Source organism: Diabrotica undecimpunctata, chromosome 1 (genome assembly GCF_040954645.1).
Source record: "Diabrotica undecimpunctata isolate CICGRU chromosome 1, icDiaUnde3, whole genome shotgun sequence".
In the NCBI taxonomy this organism is placed as follows: Eukaryota; Metazoa; Arthropoda; class Insecta; order Coleoptera; family Chrysomelidae; genus Diabrotica; species Diabrotica undecimpunctata.
In genome coordinates this window covers 158,653,357-158,672,203 of record NC_092803.1, presented here as the reverse complement: position 1 = coordinate 158,672,203, position 18,847 = coordinate 158,653,357, and the positions used below count along the sequence as shown (strand labels likewise).

General features: G+C 31.1%; 1 protein-coding gene across 1 annotated transcript in view; it reads left to right on the top strand.

Moving 5' to 3' along the window:
• The first annotated feature begins 322 nt into the window (after positions 1-322).
• LOC140436071 (pickpocket protein 28-like) overlaps positions 323-18,847 on the top strand; it is a 39,713-nt gene continuing 21,188 nt past the window's right edge. The window contains exons 1-6 of the mRNA XM_072524781.1: positions 323-501; positions 7,664-7,870; positions 11,151-11,456; positions 12,719-12,848; positions 13,365-13,644; positions 16,397-16,430. Coding sequence (XP_072380882.1) covers positions 323-501; positions 7,664-7,870; positions 11,151-11,456; positions 12,719-12,848; positions 13,365-13,644; positions 16,397-16,430 — 1,136 coding nt within the window. The remainder of the gene's footprint in view (positions 502-7,663; positions 7,871-11,150; positions 11,457-12,718; positions 12,849-13,364; positions 13,645-16,396; positions 16,431-18,847) is intronic.

Genomic DNA, 18,847 nt, shown 5'->3' with positions numbered 1-18,847 from the left:
CAGAATTACCCGTTGATCGACGTTTTACTCTAATTACAATCAAATACGTATCATTTTTAGTGACCTTGCGTTCTATTTTAGTGACCTTAATAACGAAACTTTTAAAATAATTTTCACGCTATCAATAATAAAAAATAATCGATGTATAAATACAATAAAATGAAAAAAGTTTTCAAAGGAAATCCTTTTTAAAAAACATTTAGCGTCGGTTTTTTTTAATTATGAGAAATCCATTGGAAAATATCACAACTTTGACCTAGTGTATTTGTTCATTAATTCATATATTAAAGAGGTAAATGAAAATATACCCAGAAGGTATAAGATGAATGTAAGAAACAAACCTGGTCTTATTACTTTTAAACCAACAAAAATTAAAAAGTCTGTCATTGAAAAAATGTCGTTTTTTGAGATGTTAAGGGATGATTTAAATATGTTTTGTAACATCACCAATCTACATGGGTATAAGTTTATTGCAATGCCGGGAAGAAAAAAACCAGAGAGGTAAATAATATTTAAAGAAATAGATTAATGATACCATTAATGATTACTTCCCTTGTTTGCAATTATTAAACATAATATTTTTATCGCGTAGCTGTAGGTTGTAACCGTTTCAAAAGATTTAAAAGAAACTCATTATATATTTCGATTATATTTTTTTTTTTAATAAAACTAATAGCCCCATCTATCTGTCAAGTACCTACCTGTAGCCGACTCAAGGATTCTTCTGTAATTCCCAAATATATCCGGTAGATGAGCATATTTTTCAACTTGTCACTCACGCCCAATTTCCAGATTCAGGCGCCATGATAGCGCTTCGCTCTTTTCTGTTAAGACCGTCCAACCGTTAAGACGTGTTTCCAAACTGGGTCTCAATTCAGAGGTGAGCAAATAAATCCTTTTCTTGTCCATATTTCAGATAGATATTTATTTTTTTAGACCCTTATTGGAGAGGCTATAATGCTGATATTATATTTCTAATACATTGTCGCAAGATAGTATTGCTATGGAGTTATTCCAGATCATGGCCCAGTAGCAGTATCTTTTTATGGAATCCCTAACCCCTCTTATCTAGGATGGTGGTGATTTGATATAGTACGTAGCTGAATCAATTTGGTGACTGATTAAATAAGAAGAGAAACAGAGCAGATTAAGGTTGTACTAATTTTTATTATACCTACTTTCAAGACAACAGAAATGATTATGAACTCAAAAAAAAAATGAAAATATAGTGAATTGTTCTAATTTAATTTAAAGGTTTATTTTCTTCATTGTTCCTAGTTGATAAATAACTATATTATTTTCAATGTAAACAAATTTCGAAATTTGGGGTTAATATATATATATATACATTCATTTTCTTTATAACCAATTCTTAATTTAATACGATACAAAGATTTTTTGTTTATGATAATGTTAACATAAAATAATATTTTGGAATCCCTTTGGGATGACGTAACTTTTAATGTTTTCTTTTTGTTCAATACTAAGAAATAATAAAGAATAGTTTTCTTGTAAACTTTCAATAAATCTTAATTTTTTTTTGCTCTTCCCCTTCGAGGATAAACCAGGGGTGGCGTCCAATAATAAATAATAATTTCATATTATCTAATTGTGCTTGAATTTAAAATACGATATAGTTTCTATAACCCCGCCCTATTCTCTTCGACAACGAGCGATTCTGGCCTTGTAATATTATTGTAGCACGGCAAGCGTTACATAAATGGCGCCCAACGTGGGGCCTGTATCTTCATTATAAAAACAACGTATGTAATATGTTTATGATTTCTGTTTACATTTCGTATTTTAGACTCAAGTTGTTTGTGTATTTGCTTTTACCCAATTTTTGTTTAATCAGTTTAACTGGTACGATTTTCGTTTTCCTTTAATTTAATCTTCGTAAAATTGCGTAGAAATATTCTAGTCGTATTTTTAATTTTGTGACATACTTAAAACGTATTTGGAATGATATAATCATTCTGCGAATTTCTTTTTGTCGGTATTCTTAATGTGAACGTGTTTATTCCCCGTCCGCCTAGGTAAACATTCCATAAGTGAAAAATGAATTTTGTTTATCTCTTTGAAGTGTTTAGCTTGAATTTATTCGGGCTTATATGTTCAAGCATTTTAATTTTATATTCTAGTCCTCAATTCATTTTCTTTGCAGTTCAGTCTTTTTGTTTATAGGAACCATAATAATTATATTCCTCAATGTGTTTATTTTAAATGAACGAAATGGCTCTTAGTGTTTGTTATTTGAAAAATCAATTAAGTGAATTTTATTTCTTAACCTTGATTCATGGTTTTTATTTGCGGCAAACAGCCGGGAACTATATCTATATACAGACTGTCCCGACCTACCTAATTTTAAAATATGTTATCTGGATTCGTGTAGAATACTTACGCGAAATATTCTTTTTTCGAGGATTTGAAGTTGAGTTCTTTGATAATAGGATGTTTTTAATATGTTTTTTTAGTCTGTTACCTGATAAATTTTCTTTTTAATTTGTTTTTCGTTTATTTTAAAAATGTATTTTTTCATAGTTTAACTTTTTCGTACTTTGAAAAGAAAATTTTATTTCCTGAAAAGGAAAATGCTTTCTATAATTTACAGTCCATGGTTCTTTTGTTTTGCAAGTATAAGGAAGTAATGATATGACTTCGTTTCTCTCTGCCTAAGGCGTCTTTGTTGAGAATATAGAGCGGAAATATTGTTATTCTCCTTCTGTTATGTTAATTTTATGTCTTTGTGTGGTCAGATGTAGTAGAAGTATGTTTTGGTACTGGAATTTATTGTTATTTGTGGTTTTACCTTTTTCTTTTCTCAAGATGTCCTGTAGGACGTACAGGCACGTGACCTGTATTATTGTATCTTGAGTTATTTGTGTGATGTCAGACTGTTGTATAAGCAGCAGCTTTCTTTTTTTGTCGTTGACATTTTTGCGGTCTTCTAATAGTTTATTAGACCACATATATCTTTTTGCTTTGAGACTTTTGGCTAAGGCTCAAAAGCTTTCATTTATTATCTTGTGTTCATGATATGGTACAAGTGAAGGTTGGAGTAGTTTACTGTTGTCTATTGTGACTCTTTGTATAAACAGAGGTGAAACAACCCGCTGCCGCCTATTGTGAATTTATCTTTTATCTTTATGTCGACGTTAAGACCACGTTTGTTTAACAATTGAAATAGTTCTGGTACTACCGTTGAATGACCCACTGAGAATTAAAAGTTTATATTATTTTGACTCTATTGGAGTTCTGCTAAAGAATGGTAAACATTTCTTTGTGATTTGTATGACGACCATATTGGATTCAATTAGGTGTCAAAAATGTTTTACTGTTCAACTTTTTTTTATTGTTGTGGTGTGTTACATCCAACATCACGATTTTTTATTATTGACGATGAACTGTAATATTTTTCTATTTCTTTGGAAGATTGTAATGATTCTTCCGTTCCTTTTAAGTCTTATCGTAAGTTTTTGTTTCGTGGAAGACTCTTACGATTTTTTTTGTTTCTTTTGGAAACATCAGTTTTAGACTGAATTGTTTGTGTAGCGATTGTGGCTTGTATGCCATATATCCATTTTCTTTCTTCTTCTCCAAGATTATGTATTAACGGTTTGGATTTATTTTCTTCTTTTGTCCTTTTGCCAGTCTTCTTGCTTGGAAATTTTCCACTGTGATCAATCCCAGAGGATATTCTTATGGAACTATTGGCCATCCTGCCTTTCTTCTAAAATGTTCAGTCCATTCTTAATTTTTAATTTTTTAGTTGATTCCCTTTACGCCTTTGCGTACTTAATCTTTGCTACCTTCTTCAGCGACTATTCAACCCCTCCGTGGCCCGTGTACAGGAAGAGTTGCGCTAACGCGAACTTTATCCTGGAGAGGATTCGTTTCCTTTCCAATTTTTTTTTGGCGTGGGGTCAGTACAGCACTGATACCCTAGTACTTAGTACATTGAATACCACTTTGCTTCGGCAAATCTGTCCCTTAGTGCTTCTTTCCCTTCAGGAAGTTGACACGTTTCAATTTTTTTTTTTGAGCTGTCTCGACAACCCTTGTTTTATGTCGGTGGTGTTGACTATTAGTCAGGGAGCATCCTGCTATAGTCAAGTGGATTAGTGGACCTATCCCTATTCCAATTAATAATTTTGCGTATCTCAGATGTTGTCGCAAAGAGACGAGCCTCTGGAAGTAGTGTAGGAGACTCCGCACGTCGATCTCCAGAGCAACTCAGTTTGGCTCGCACCCCAGTTCGTTGAACTGTTTTACTTTTTATTATTATAATATTGATCATTTATTGTGTTCAATATGTCTATATATATGTATATATGTCGTATTTCTTTTCGAAATAAATTTTATTTTTATTTATCTTATTCTACTTCGGTATTATTCTCTCTCTAGTTTGTATTGATCGAGATCTTGAGTTTGTGCTACCCCGACCAATAACCTATATTGATTTTAAGGGTGTTTGCAAAATTTAATCTCATTTTATTTTTAGAATGCCTTGGTAGAATGTAATATTTTTATGCTTATGGTAGTTTATATTACAATGAATTGTACATACCTTTAGTTGTCTTCAAGTGGATACAAAATTCAATTTATCTTATTTTACGGATTTATAAATCCAAGTAATTTTTTTTGGTATCTATACCAAAGATATCAAGATTCCTCTGTCTAGTTACCAATGATAGTTCATTATAGTATCTGTTCATTTGCCTAAGTTTTACTCTTAGTGTGAAGACCTTCGAATTTCGACTCTCTATTCGAAACCCCCCAAAATAATGTTTGAAAAGATTATTGCTGTCTAACATCCTATATTCTGAATGGCCAGACACTGAGGAAGGCTAGGGATGAAGTAAGCGGATTCCCGCTAGTTGACTCGTCGGAATGATAAGCCATTCATAATTTTATTTCAGTAATAAATCTAGAATAACAGCCTCCCGCGTCAGGAAACTTTTTTTAGTTCTCCAATACCTGTTTAGTTATGTAATCTAGAATTATTTAGACCCTACCCGAAGTTGACCCTACCCGAAGTTGACCTACCAATGTTGTCCCTATTATAGGCGGATGATACACGTTAGTTATCACAAATTCTAGTTGTCATACTAATAACTAAACATCAGCCTTTTTTTGTTTCTAAATATAGATGTGTCTTACAGAAATTCTGATGTCTACCTTTCCCAGTAAACTTATTAAGGCTTGTCTTTGTAGAACTTTAATGTACCCAATTTTGAACTATTAGTAACTCTTTCCTTTTATTTGTGTATTTCTAAATGTGTCTATAATGACGCGCTGCGTAATTACCTTATGTTATTCGTGGATTAAGTCATAGATGAAAGACTCTATGCTTCCGAACAAACGATGACACATTTGTATTTTGTATCTTATGGCGTTAATGATACGATTGTATTATTATTCTTATGTTATTCGTGGATTAAGTCATAGATGAAAGACTCTACGCTTCCGAACAAACGATAACATTATTTTTTTGTGTTTTATTGTGTTAGGTCTCATAACGACTACGCAGTAAATTATCTGTTTTGTATCTTGGTGACAACACTAGTATGTTTTGCTTTATATTACTTATGAAATTTCAAGTAATAATATCTTAATTATATTGTTTCGATTGAATGCGAGCATTTGGTCTCAAATAATGATTTGTAGATATGTTTTGTTTTATTCCGCTTTGTTCATGATATTGGTTATAGGTGAAATACCCTATGCATTTTGAGAGTGAGAATGCAATTTTTTTTTGTTTACATTTTTATAGTTGAGTCATTTCTATGCGTTCTGTTTCGCTTTGTTCTGAAATCTTTGAGTTGTTCCCACGTGAGTTGTGAAAGAAGGATTCTGTGAGTCCAGATTGTAGCTATATTTGTCCATTCTGTTTGTCTTACCTCTCCGTATATCTATTCCCACTTTTGAAAAGGTTAGTATGGTGTGCCACCATGCCTAGTCCGATTCCACGCTGGTACCCAGTTGAAATCGTGGGGAGGGCTGTGTAACCGTTTCAAAAGATTTAAAAGAAACTCATTATATATTTCGATTATATTTTTTTTTAATAAAACTAATAGCCCCATCTATCTGTCAAGTACCTACCTGTAGCCGACTCAAGGATTCTTCTGTAATTCCCAAATATATCCGGTAGATGAGCATATTTTTCAACTTGTCACTCACGCCCAATTTCCAGATTCAGGCGCCATGATAGCGCTTCGCTCTTTTCTGTTAAGACCGTCCAACCATTAAGACGTGTTTCCAAACTGGGTCTCAATTCAGAGGTGAGCAAATAAATCCTTTTCTTGTCCATATTTCAGATAGATATTTATTTTTTTAGACCCTTATTGGAGAGGCTATAATGCTGATATTATATTTCTAATACATTGTCGCAAGATAGTATTGCTATGGAGTTATTCCAGATCATGGCCCAGTAGCAGTATCTTTTTATGGAATCCCTAACCCCTCTTATCTAGGATGGTGGTGATTTGATATAGTACGTAGCTGAATCAATTTGGTGACTGATTAAATAAGAAGAGAAACAGAGCAGATTAAGGTTGTACTAATTTTTATTATACCTACTTTCAAGACAACAGAAATGATTATGAACTCAAAAAAAAAATGAAAATATAGTGAAGTGTTCTAATTTAATTTAAAGGTTTATTTTCTTCATTGTTCCTAGTTGATAAATAACTATATTATTTTCAATGTAAACAAATTTCGAAATTTGGGGTTAATATATATATATATATATATATATATATATATATATATATATATATATATATATATATACATTCATTTTCTTTATAACCAATTCTTAATTTAATACGATACAAAGATTTTTTGTTTATGATAATGTTAACATAAAATAATATTTTGGAATCCCTTTGGGATGACGTAACTTTTAATGTTTTCTTTTTGTTCAATACTAAGAAATAATAAAGAATAGTTTTATTGTAAACTTTCAATAAATCTTAATTTTTTTTTGCTCTTCCCCTTCGAGGATAAACCAGGGGTGGCGTCCAATAATAAATAATAATTTCATATTATCTAATTGTGCTTGAATTTAAAATACGATATAGTTTCTATAACCCCGCCCTATTCTCTTCGACAACGAGCGATTCTGGCCTTGTAATATTATTGTAGCACGGCAAGCGTTACAAGGTATAACCATATGTTTGTTCAAAATTTGATAATTTTATTATAATAAGAGTTTTGATAGAAAGCTTTATCCAAAATACGAATCCGAGTTGGTCTACCTTGTTCTTAACTTTTCAATATTCATATTTTTGAATGCATTTTTATTGTAAAATTAGGATTAAAAATAAAAAAAAATCTGAATCAAAAGTTTCTGATCTGTATAAAAGTAAAGATTTCTACAAGAGTGGTGGCACAAATGAATAACAGCTTTTTATTAATAATAATTTGTATAAAACTTTTCCAGAAAGTGTAAAATTATCAAAAATTTTGCATACGCTTCTTATGACCATCGTCAAAAATTTTGCATTTCAAAAAAAACCAAATGGACTTGTTTTAAAATTGTAATTCTCCATAGTTAACTTTTTTATTAAAATTGACCTCCATATTTATTGAACCACGAGCCGCTACTGAAATACATTTTGTAAAAATATTATTATATTGACGTAAATTTATTTATTTCTAGAGTAATTTGGTTCATACTGTGTATTGCTTTACTTGTACTAACACTGACTTTGGTTATGCAATCATGGTTTACCAATGAAAAGGAACCGTTACTACTATTGACAGAATCTAATCATTACGCGATCTACAACTACGATTTTCCCGCTATTACTATCTGTAACAACAACAAGATAACAAAAAGAAGAGCTTTATGGATTGCCAGTAACTTGTAAGTATTTATTAATTAACGTATGGCACAATTGCAAACAAAAATGCATACAAGCTATAAATTACAAACTTTTGAAAATAATTATATTAAAAAAATACAAACAACATTGTTATACCGCGCGTCTAGAATCCTCCATTCCACTGTTTCCTGAACAATAAAACGCAAATTCATAAATTTCTGAGTAACTGCACTAAAGTAAGTAACGTACGTTTTCGGGACGTAATCATTAAGGTGTCCGTCCACCATCAAGGTGCCATTTTTTAAAGAGTATATTATACAAGAACATTTTAAATGGGATCATTTGTGAAGTAATACCTTATTTAAAAGCTATTACTTCTTATAGTACGTTCTTAGATTTTTTATGAATCTGTCGAGCCTTCCAAAATGGCGACCGTTCAGTTTTTAATGGCGAATATATAAAAAAAGTATGGAGTATCCTTTATTATTTTTTATTTTTATGTTGGTTTTATCCCTAATTATTTGGTAGTCTTACATGATACGATTCTTTTGTTTTTATTGCCAACTTTCTAAACTATAAAGTCATCACTATTTTTTTAAAATGATCATATCAATTAAAAGCTCTTTCATCAAAATGTGTGCAAGTAGAAAAATAAATGAACCTAGTTCCGTATTTTCTATGTAACGTTTCAATTTTCGTAAATTTAAAACCTTTAACGAAACTGTACTTTAACCTCAACCAGAAGAAAGATGAAGAATCGAGAGAAACGACAAGATTAATAAATTAAATGAAGGATAAGAGATATTGTGTAATATTTGTTAAAAGTCAGAGACAATCATGGCTGGGATATTTCCAGAAACAGGAAGATACGAAATCAACAAAGAAAATATTACAATGGACGCCGATAGGAAGACGAAAAAGGAAGGCTCAAAACGTGATTGTTGGATGCCCTGGAAGACGACCTAAGACTGTGAAACATTAATAACATACATATAAAATATAACATATAAAATAATGAACAAAATACATTTTAAAATTTATTTAATGATAGTAAAACTTCGTTTGTGACATCTTTTAATGGTGTGTTTTAACTGATCCATAGAGAACAGAAAGCAAAAACAAAAATAGTATGATTAAAGTGTAATTAAGTGTTCTTCATGTTTTATTAATGGAAGTAGTATATTAAACCTGTCTTGATGGTATGCAACATGTTTTGCATGCAGGTGTATTATGGTGTGTATATGTAAAAGTAAATCTTTATTTTATTTTTGATGTTTTGTCAGTAAATAACAATAAATTTTACTCAGTTTATCTATGTCAGACTTTTTATTTATACAAGACGTATTGGATTTTATGAAACACATTTCCAAGACAACACGTTTTGAATGGTTTTTTTCCTTTGCCAAAATACAGGAATCCTCGAAATTAAATTCATGTTTTATTGTTAATACATGTTCTGTTAGTGCATATGCATTCATTTTTTTTTTTTTCAAAGATAGCAATTTTTTTAAGTCTTTAGTTTACAAAGAAATTGGTCAAAGAATTGGAAAGTTTTATGGTCAGGGATAAGTATACAATAACCGAAGTAGTATTAGCTGTATTGTCTCTAGAAACTTGGCAACAAAGAAAATATCTTATTTATGTAAAATTTGGAAATACCAAGATTATGTGATATCATAATAGCATTGAGCTTGTGTTTGGCAAGTCACAGAATTTGATTGGCCGAAAGGGATGGCGTGTTATGTAGGATGTGTATGTTTGATTGGTTAAAAGGAGAAGGAGAGATTAAAGTGAACAAAGTCAGCTTTTGCCAGATAAACGGAAGATTACTGTGATTTGAACGTCGGAAGAAGCAAGTTGTTTTTGTTCTATATCCCGCAGTAAAAGTTCGCAGAGTTCTTGTCAAATAATGATTGTGAAATGTGTTTTGTGTCTGTGCAACTAGGCCCCAGGAATGGTATCATTGGACAACGAACGTACATCCCGTAATAAACAAACTGGTGTATAGTATATTTGGTACTAGTCGACTAAGTGAAAATTCTTTCTTTTAAAAAGAAATTGGGTTCCTGTGAGATAGGAGTTTGGTCGAGCAGCTTTTGGAGAAACTGTTGGCGATAGTGTATGCGAGAGACGTAGGCGTGTGTAGAGCAACTGAGAGTATGAGAAAAAGGTGGGTAGATCACAGTCGTAAGAAGAAAAGGAGCCAGTGGAGAATTCTTGAAGTAAAAGGTTAGTTTGCCGTATAATCAACAAAGACTTTCAACCACGATCATAATTAATTTGGTTTTTTAATATTTTATTTAGTGATTTTATTTCACAATAAATATAATTTTTTAATTCAGATATAAAAAAATTAAAAAAAAAGTAATATTTCTTGAAAGAAAATTCTTTGCCTTCATTTAATTTAGAAAATAAAACACAGAAAAGAGATCTTTTATTTGAATACAAGTCCAAATAACTATTGATAATTTGTATAAGAATTTTAATGAATTTGTAATTTTAATTATTTGTAATTTTAATATTTTTTTTTATTCTGTTTTAATAAATTATTTAATAGTTAAGTATCACAAAATATTTGCTTTAATTTATTTTCCTATTGCCCATCCTTTCCTTACGCAACTGCTTAAAGAAAACTTTGAAGAAAACTTGCACACAACAGATGCTCTCTTCACCTTTAAAACACATTTTGATTTTATCGATAGGACACTCTGATCAAAAGATATCGAATTTTTACAGATGAGTTGACATAAATTTTATTTAAAATTGATTTCGCGCACGTACCTGACATTGAAAATCATCGGTCGCTTAAAGCGTTGTCTCTAAGAGAACCGCTAATTCTATAGGAAAAGTGCTAAAAAAATTTTTGTTTAAAATTATCTCAGCTGCATTTTTTATTTTAAATATTTTTTTCTATGACCTACAGATTCTTGGTAAATCGATTTTTTCCGTCCCTACCCCTTAGGAGGGGGCTTTTAGGGGGAAGCCGATGGGGTAAAGGTAGTAAACTTTGTTGCATCCTTTTTGGAGTCCTATAATTGACATTTTCAGCAAAATTCAGCTTGTTTGTATGATTTTTAGAGCTGGGTAGCTCTAGACTACAAAGACCAATGGAAAAAATTTGTTATTAGGATTCAAGGAACTTAAAATCTTCAGCAATGGGGAGACGACAAAAGAGATTGTAGAAAAAAGTATTAAGACGTAATTTTGGTTTTAATTTATTCACGTACCTTATGTAACCTTCTATAACTTTCACAGTCTCAGTGCTTTTTACCCTTTCTTTCATATATCTAATTAATTACTTAACGTTTTTGTTTTTTATAGTACGAACAGCAGTATAGAGGACTTTGCTAACGATCTACGAAGCATGTTTTATTTGATCAAATTCAAAATGCCGAACGCAACAACATTGGAAAAATTGACAAAGCTTCAAAAAATATTTGATCAAAATAACGTCAGAGCGGAAGAAATTCTACAGAAGTTAACAAGTAGCTGTGAAAGTATTTTAGTTAAATGTTTATGGAAAGGTTTAGCTGCTAAATGTACGAATTTGTTTCAACAAATTAGGACTACGGAGGGATTTTGTTGTAGTTTTAATTCGTTTTTGATGAAGGAGCAGTATACAAAGTCGTAAGTTCGGTAGTTATATACTAGAAAAAGTCTTCTATATTTTCAGGTTTTAGGCAGTTAGGTTTTTGATTAAGTCCGCAATAAACAGCGGATAGCGAATAATGAGTTTCCCAAAACAAAATAAATAAACTACAATGACCTTTGGATTATAACGAATCTACAAGTAGGGGTAATCCGTATACCTTAGGACACATTGTACCTAGGGACAGTGATAGATTTACTTCAAATTTGGCGCTATATAAAAGCTACAAGCCAACCTCGCGGTCTTTTGTGTCCAACATCTCGATCGTAGCCAAAAAAGTCAATAATTTTGAATGTTTACGTCAGTGGTTGCGCATTGGCATTTTTTTTTCTTTATCTATTTTCATCGGTGCCTTGAGTCCAATACTTCAAGACAACAGATTTTATATTATCCTTACTTACTTGTAAACTAACGTTTATTTACTTATTTTGATGTTTTTTGATGGATTACTCCCAATGGGTGGTCCAACGCTGAAAAGTTTGAAGCTTTTTTAAACTATTTCGCAATAAAACATGTCCGACTCATTGCGAAATACAATGTGCTCCTAATTATAGACAATCACGTGATGTCTATTAAAATTATAAATTTGACTAACGAAAACGGGTCATGTTTACATTCCCTCATATAAGCCACAAGGTACAGCTCTTAGACCGCTCCGTTTTTTGGCCCACTAAAGAAATACTACAGCAAAGATTGCAAGGATTGACTTTTGCATCATCCAACAATGCCACTAGCTATTTATAACGTCGAGGAGTGTTTTGGAAGAACTGCTTTTCCTACGGCGTTTACACTTTCTAACATATAAAATGGTTTTAAAGTGGCACAAATATAGCCATTTAAAGATAATATTATTTTTGGTGGATATGAGTTTAGGGACTCTTTTCTCACCGATAGACTTCTGCTGTTCACCAGCTGACAGTTCATCTGCCAAAATTTACAAGAAACTAAAATATGATCACACTAGAAATGTTAAGAAAAACTAATCCACTTTTCAACATTAATTATATTGAACCACAAATTAAGAAATATATATATATTATATATATATATATATATATATATATATATATATATATATATATACTTGTACAAATCTTCCCAAAATTCACAACGAAAATGCTCATTTAAGATAAATTATTGCATAAACAAAATAATTTTCTTTCCATTTCTACAACAATTTTTTCAAAAATCTCTAAAACAGTTTAATGTATATTATAATATATTTTATCATGTTTTTCAGATTTTCACGAAGAATGCCATTAGAACCTCAAAAAATATCGTCGTGTGGCTATCAATCAGGCCTTATCGCCTTAGTTAACAATGATCCAGATGACTACTTTGCATCATTTGTTCCTTCTATAGGACAAAGAGTAAGTTTACTAAAAATTTGTATATCTTTAATAGCACGGTACTAAACATAATATTAAGTCATAAAAAAAACGACATAATCTAGCTTGTTTACAATTTTTTTATTAAAAATTTAAATGTAATCTGTTATAGAAGAATTCTGTAATTGCAGAAGCAATAGTTTATGTTATCCTTGAAATTACGCTTAATACAGAATACAGATTTTTGGTTTAACGTATATCATTGACAATAAAAGTATACAACTCTTGTTTATTTTAATGTATTTCATTGACAATAAAAGTAAACAACTTTTTTTTTCAAAAACGCGATTCAAACAATATTTAGCATCTTATATTGCTACGAATAGCTTCACTATAAGAAGTTAATGTTTTAGAAAACTACATATTCATATGTATGCACAGTAATATTGTTGTTTGATATAACGAGATCGGCTTATAAGGAGGTAATTAGTCTGCCATTTCAGTTCTCGTTATAGAGGGAGTCCACTATATATATACTATATTTATATACATTTTTAGATCAAGGTAACTAACCCATACGATTTTCCTGACTGGAACTTCCAAAACATTTTAAATCCCACTAGAGTAGTCAATCTAATCGCTATTTCTCCAGTGATGACAATATCTCCAGACGACATCAGAAGTATACCTATCCATATTCGGGAATGCCTTTTTCCAGATGAACGACAGTTGATCTACTACAGGAACTATAACTTTAATAACTGTCTCATTGAATGCAGAATGAATATCACGAGGAAGTTGTGTAATTGTACACCATTTCATTATATACCAGAAAATCGTAAGTATTGCTAAAAGACAGATATCGAGCACAGATCATCTTCAGGGTCATTTCATTAAAATTGTAGGCTATCCAGAACTTCTATAATTGTTATACACATTAAATAACGCATTACACAACACTAGACAAAGGACAAACAGTTTAAAAAAAATTTCAAAATTTAAGCTACATTGTGGGTGACAGCAGGAGAGATAATGGCTCCTGGTCTTAACGGAAATGTTAAGTACTGTATAGCCTACAATTTTGACAAAGTGCCCCTGAAGATGGTCTGAGAGCAAAAGTACTTGGGCAAGATTTAATAAAAAACTGTGCCTTTTATTTGATTAAAGTTCATTTATTCGAACATTTAACCATTTATCACTTTATTTTCTTTTTGTTCTTTCACTACCACATTTATTTAGATATTTTCTATCTCTCGCCTACATATTTACATATTCTGCACGTTTTTCTAATCTCATTAATATAAAATTATTCGGAAAATTCCAGCTGTATACCGTAGCTAAAGACTAATTCGGAAGTATTAACTTCAAATGTGCATATTATTATAAACTTTTTTATTAAAACTTGTTAAAAGTCTCGTCCAAAAATTAGACATGCATAACATTTTCAATCTGAATCAGATTCATCCTATTAGTACCTGTAGCTAGTACAAAAAATGAAATCGTGACATCAATATATGGTTTACATATTGAACTGAGTTTATTAGTCTAATTTATTACCTTTATTTATTATAAAAAGGTTCTACTATTTAGTTTATTAAAGTCTTTATTTATACAAATTTATTACACTAATACACTAATTTATTTCATACTATAATTATGATTTATTTACAACATTTATTACAATTTATATTCCCGACAATACGAGCGTTACATTTCCAAACCTCAACTCGATATTATTAGTCAGACTAACTCACACAATGAAAAGTCCGCTATTTATATTAAACAGCCATTAGTTCTGGAATCCCTTCGAAGCGGACGGATGTTGACCTGTGCTGACCCCCGAACTCTCTCGAACGGCAAAGAAAACCGGTTTTATCGTAGGGGAAACTACTAGAAAATTCTTATTAGAATATTAGCATGTTTACAGAATAAATATAAGTCATATTTATCGTAGCAATATTATAATAGTCGATGATATTGAATGTAAATTTTATTACTTAAAAAGCAACATGGTTCCTTACTCGACTGGAACACGTGACGTGGTCTTATCAGTTCAAACGACACAGACCCAGTTGGTCTTATGATCTTTTATTTTAGAGGTTGTTGGATTCTTTTTATATTACTATATATCTAATGTATATACGATGCATAGTTTTTGAATTACATATATGGACTTATAAAAATATAGGAATACATAACAAAAATATTCGTGTCATTAAAAGTCGGTACTGGAATCAAACTGCTATCGTAAAAATTTGAGCCAAGTACACCGACGAAATCTCCACACGATGAAGAGTGTTGCATGCAAACAAGGTTGCATTTTATTCTCAACATTGTTTAATGCTTACTCTTCTTCTTATTTTTCTTTTTATATAGACATGACTGTCTTTACTACTCTATTTGTTCTCATTCGGCTTATATGATCGTTCCATTCTACTCTTCTATTTCTTACCCAGTTCTTGATGTTCTCCACCTTGTATCTACGTCGTATATCTGTAGTTCTAGCTCTGTCTCATAGTGTCTTACCATCAATTTTTTTAAGTGTTTTCATCTCTGCTGTTTCTAACATCCTTTTTGTCCTCTCCATGTCAGATCTTGTTTCTGCCGCGTATGTCATTATGTTAACTTTTTTGGTGGTTAGATTAAATTGGTGCAGCATACGTTATAAATCATCTTCACTTTGAGAGATTAGTATTGCGTCGTCTGCATAAAGATTATTTTAAGTTGTTTTTCTCCAATTTCTTCCAATAAAAATCAACGGAGTACTACTTAATATAATTAGATACTATACATTAATTCGGTCAGAAAATATTGAAGGTTTCCAAATGCTGCTAGATCGTATTCACAAAGTAGGAGAGAAAATGGGCATCAAAATAAACTAAAAAAAAAACCAAATTTTTAGTCGTTAGTTGTAACCCACATCCAGATGTAGAGCTTCAATTAAATAGAGTTTAAGCTGAAAAAGCTCACAAAATTAGGTACATATTTGGGAGCTGTCATAATGGACCAACTAGATCCAGACATAGAACTAAAACTAAGAATAGCAATAACGAAAATTACTTTTATAAAAATGAAGACATTTCTTTGGAATGCTCATCTCAGTTTAGAACTAAGACAAAAAATGGTTAGGTGCTATATTTGGTCTGTACTTTGGTATGGAATAGAAGGGTGGACAATAAAAGTATCAAGTATAAACAGAATTCAAGCATTGGAAATGTGGATTCATAGACGGATGCAAAAGATACCTTGGACATCAAGAAATGCTAATGATGAAGTACTAGGGAGAGTCAACAAAGATAGAGAATTCCTAAAGACTGTTAAATACCGGAAAATGTTTTATCTGGGACATATAGTGAGGAGAAATCGATATAGAATACTACAACTGATCCTTAATAGCAAAATAGAAGGCCATAGAGGTGTAAGAAGAAAACAAGTTTCTTAGTTAAAAATCATTCGTGAATGGACTTAGATATCAAATGCAGGACAATTATTCCATGTGGCAGAAGATCAAAAAGCCTTCACAATTTTTACGTGAAAAAAAAGATGTACTTATCTTAAAAAGTTAATCTTAAGTAGTTACTTTATTTCAGATCACTACAGATCTATTGAAGCGTTAGATTGCAAGTAAGTAGAATGAGAGTTAACACGAATTGTATTGGTTAGTGCACTTTTATTGTAGCGTGTAAGGCGAGGCGCACACACATCGAATTTGGACGGTCGATAAAAGTTCGATCGAACTTTTATCGATGATGCTTTGCACGCACACTACACGACATTTATTCGATGACGTTTGTTAATCCACAAGGGTTTGTTAGGTGAAGTACACTGTATCGATCTGTGTGCGCGCGTTTATTTGGTACTATACGCCTTGGAACGACGACAACGACGATGGCAGCCGTCCATACAGTGACTTTCATCGATCGCCACACGACATCGATGCCGTACCGTTTGGCAATCGATGTGTGTGCACGCTCACATTGTTTCTTCATGCCACCAAAGGAATTTGTTCGATCGAACTTTTATCGACAGTCCAAATTCGATGTGTGTGCGCCTAGCGTAACGCAGTAAATAAGGTAGCTTTCCTTTAACATAAAGCTATTTAATTTTAAAAATTTTAGTGGTTAAAAAAGTTGTACAATGATGCAAAATTAAACAATGAGAATTACCTGGCATGTCAGATAAGCAGATGTTCAAAATGTTTACTTTCACTGTTCATGCAGTAATTGCCAAATTAATAAAAAATCTACAAAAAAAGGGATGGAGGATATTAGAGCATCCACTCTATAGTCCACATTTATCGTCTTACGTTTTTAAGGTATTTTTTTTTATACCAAAGATTGGTTTCAATTGAATGTCTTCATTAACGCCAGTGGTTTAGAAGTATAATTTTGAAATATATTAAAAGGATCTTGCTTGCTCATGAGATTGCTCAGAAGTAGATTAAGTCGATCAAAATTCAGCATAAATGAGGTTGAGTAATTTTTTGCAACATTTTTGGCAGCTTTGGTAATAATATGATTCTGACGATTTTATTTCTAAGGTTTTTAAGGTATTTTTTTTTATACCAAAGATTGGTTTCAATTGAATGTCTTCATTAACGCCAGTGGTTTAGAAGTATAATTTTGAAATATATTAAAAGGATCTTGCTTGCTCATGAGATTGCTCAGAAGTAGATTAAGTCGATCAAAATTCAGCATAAATGAGGTTGAGTAATTTTTTGCAACATTTTTGGCAGCTTTGGTAATAATATGATTCTGACGATTTTATTTCTGCAGACTCCTTGTTGTTTTTCGCTTTCATGGCTTTAAGGTTAGATATAGGTACAGCAAATGGTTTCTGGGGACGTAAAAACATCGGTAGTTATTATTTTGGAGCTATGGAATGGAAGAGGTTGACTGTGGTTTAAAGAAACTGGATTTGTAGTTAATTAAAATTTAACTGGATAATTGGTGGCGATATGAACATCTTTTTGCAGTCATACAAGATGATACTTTTCTAAGATATGAATATTATATATGGTTATATTTCAAAATCTAGAGTAATTGAATAAATGGTAATAAGATGGTGGAGCTGAAGTATATTTATTTCCTGAAGTTCAATAATATGCTTGTGTTCGAATAGGCTAAAACTGAACTGAACTGTTGGCTTATTGGTGCATATAATCTCAAGTCTACTTATTAATTTATTTAAACTCTTTTTATATAACTTTATGTTTTGTTTTTAGTAAATGACCCTTCTGTAAAAGTGTGTAATCTTTTGGATATACCATGCCTTGCAAAAATTGATGGTACGTATTTTTTTATTTCCAAAAAATATTTGTGAAAGAAAGACGATGTACACATTTATTATTTTAGCAGATTTATTTCCTTGCATATAATTTGTATCACAAAACATTTTTTAGTCCGGGTAGTATGGGCGCACTGGCTAAGAAAAATAGTCTCATTCCATATTTTTGAACAGTCTTACTTGAAATAGCCCACTTAATACAAAAGTGCATCTTGATTAGAGAAAGTGATGGTCAAAAATTGTTTAAACAATTTTTTTTTAACAAATTGTCAAATTGAATTTTTTTTGTCCAAAATAAGTTTTTTAGATTAACTGGCTCATTTCACACAAAAAGGTCCCGAGTAATTTTACTCTAAAATACATCGTTTTTGAGTTATAAATAATTTAAGATTAGAAAAAAGACGAAAATCTCTATTTTCAAATCTTGATAACTTAGTAAAAAATTATTTTTTTTAAGTTTCTTATTGATAATTTTATTGCAACCCATTGTTTTTTAATTGTCGATTATGAAAAATGTCGATTTTATACCCACAAGCTGAAACTTGTTTTATTCGATAGATTATGATGCCAATATGATTAAAAGTTTACCGAAAGTTTTCCACGGGAACCTATTGATTAATAACATAATTTAGACGAATTATATAAAATTGCTTTTTTTCGCACTATTTTGAATAATATGGGTTATTATTAGACAAAAGTTATTCTTTTAATTTTTCTTAAAATGATTACTTTAAGCGTAAAATGTAAATAGACAA